The sequence below is a fragment of the Macadamia integrifolia genome, chromosome 3, assembly GCF_013358625.1.
Source record: "Macadamia integrifolia cultivar HAES 741 chromosome 3, SCU_Mint_v3, whole genome shotgun sequence".
Taxonomy (NCBI): Eukaryota; Viridiplantae; Streptophyta; class Magnoliopsida; order Proteales; family Proteaceae; genus Macadamia; species Macadamia integrifolia.
The window spans coordinates 13,297,342-13,299,210 of NC_056559.1; the positions used below are offsets into that span (position 1 = coordinate 13,297,342).

General features: G+C 38.3%; 1 protein-coding gene across 1 annotated transcript in view; it reads left to right on the plus strand.

The window, feature by feature from the left end:
• Positions 1 to 820, plus strand: part of LOC122074553 (anaphase-promoting complex subunit 10) — a 3,976-nt gene extending 3,156 nt beyond the window's left edge. Inside the window, exons 5-6 of the mRNA XM_042639427.1 lie at positions 258 to 362; positions 448 to 820. Of these exons, the coding sequence (XP_042495361.1) occupies positions 258 to 362; positions 448 to 517 (175 nt within the window). The 3' untranslated portion in view covers positions 518 to 820. The remainder of the gene's footprint in view (positions 1 to 257; positions 363 to 447) is intronic.
• Positions 821 to 1,869: the final 1,049 nt, after the last annotated feature.

Sequence of the window (1,869 nt, forward strand, 5' to 3'; positions counted from 1 at the left end):
TTAGCTAGGGTTGATGGGATAGGGTGATTGTGAACATTACACTCCTGCAGGGCTTACCTTCTCCCTCTTCCCTTTTCTGTTGGATGGCATTTGCAGGTTTGTTTGCTCAGGTTTATTCATGAACTCATTGGAGGATAATTTGTTTAATTTTTTTATTAGCTTGAACATTATCCATAATTTAAATTTCTCTGCTTTTATGTATGTTGAGGAACCCTAGTAGGCAATGTCTTCAGTTATGTATTTTAAATCTGTTGCAGAGAAGCATTTATCAACACTTTCATGCTGCAAATTGCTGTGTTGTCCAATCACCTTAATGGGAGGGATACCCATGTGCGCCAGATCAAAATTTATGGGCCCCGTCCGTACGTATAAACCTATGTTTTTTTTCTGGTTTATTCACAATGAGTTGATTTAGTTAAAGCTTGTTTTTGTTATGTTCTTTGGCAGGAACCCTATTCCTCACCAACCATTTCAATTCACTTCAAGGGAGTTCATTACATATTCATGCGTGAGATGAGAACTATGGGATCATATGCTTACTGAGATTAACTGGTACAGGAACAAGTGGCCAAAAGTTGAAAACAATCAGTCCAGATTACCTGAGAATTGAGAGATGATTCTTCTACTTGTATTAGAGATCCATATTTACTTATCCTGTTTTTCACTTGGTTTCACGTAGCTTGACCTATTTTATAGCTGTAAGAATGGTCTATTTCGTCTAAAAATTCTCATGAAGCCAGTTCTTTACAATTGGCCATACATTTAAGAGAACAATGTCAATGTTTGGAGAAAAAAGCATGAGTAGTGTTGTTGCTCTGTATTCATTTGATCCATTGCTTTGATTAAATATGCTTTTACAGATTTCAAGGCCGGTATATGCTATTCCACCTTGGAGTTGAGTGGATAGCATGATGTTAGAGCAAATGATCCCCAGTGCTAAACACCCATACAAGATTTATTTCCACATGACTGGGTTGCATATATGATATTGTAGACTGAGTTTAGTATTTCGTGGTGTAAATGCCCTTTTCCAGCCTAGGAACTCTGTTGGAATAAAAGCTCGGATTATAGAGAGAGGTGTTACATTCACATTCTAGTAGTAATCGCCTTTGATGAACTCATTCAGATGCTTCACCTCCTGACTTTGCTGTTCAGCCACTGCCCCGAACGACGTCTACAATGGAAATCATGCCCATATCTTTCCATCTATCACGTACAAATGCCTTATCTGATTTGCCGGGAATACCAAAACTATAATTAATTTTCTTTAGGTTTTCCACTCAATAGAGCAATGGAGTTGGTTGTTTTAAAAGTCCAGGTAGCAGCAGTTCCTCAGCCATAGTCTTACTCTTTATTGACCTGTCATCAATTGCATTGCTTGGAGAATGATTGTACCGGAGCATACTGTAAACAACTTGCTCTGTGAAGGGCAAGATGAGATGAGGAAGACAAGTTCGAAGAATAATTTAAGAGCTGCTAGGAGAGTAGTTTGCAAGAATAGGAAAATAACCTCATACATTGAGTTAGGATTCATGAAATGGATATTATGGCAAACCAGTTGCCAACCAAATATGAACCTCCCATACCTAAGCTTACGGTTCTCAATGCTAACCCTTTACTTGAAACTGGCAAATTTAGTAACCCATGAACTGATTATGGTAACAAAGCAAACTACTAGCTAAAATAAGGTCCCGTATTTTGTATACTGTTAAATTAAGCAGCAGAACAATTTGATGGTCCTTTTTCGCAATTTTTAGTGTTATAGGCTGAGTTGATTATGGATTTAATTTTTCATGACAGCAAAACTTGAGCCTTCACAAAGTTGCTGGAAGGGGGAAGGAGGAAGGGGGAAGGGAGAAGGGGGGGCGA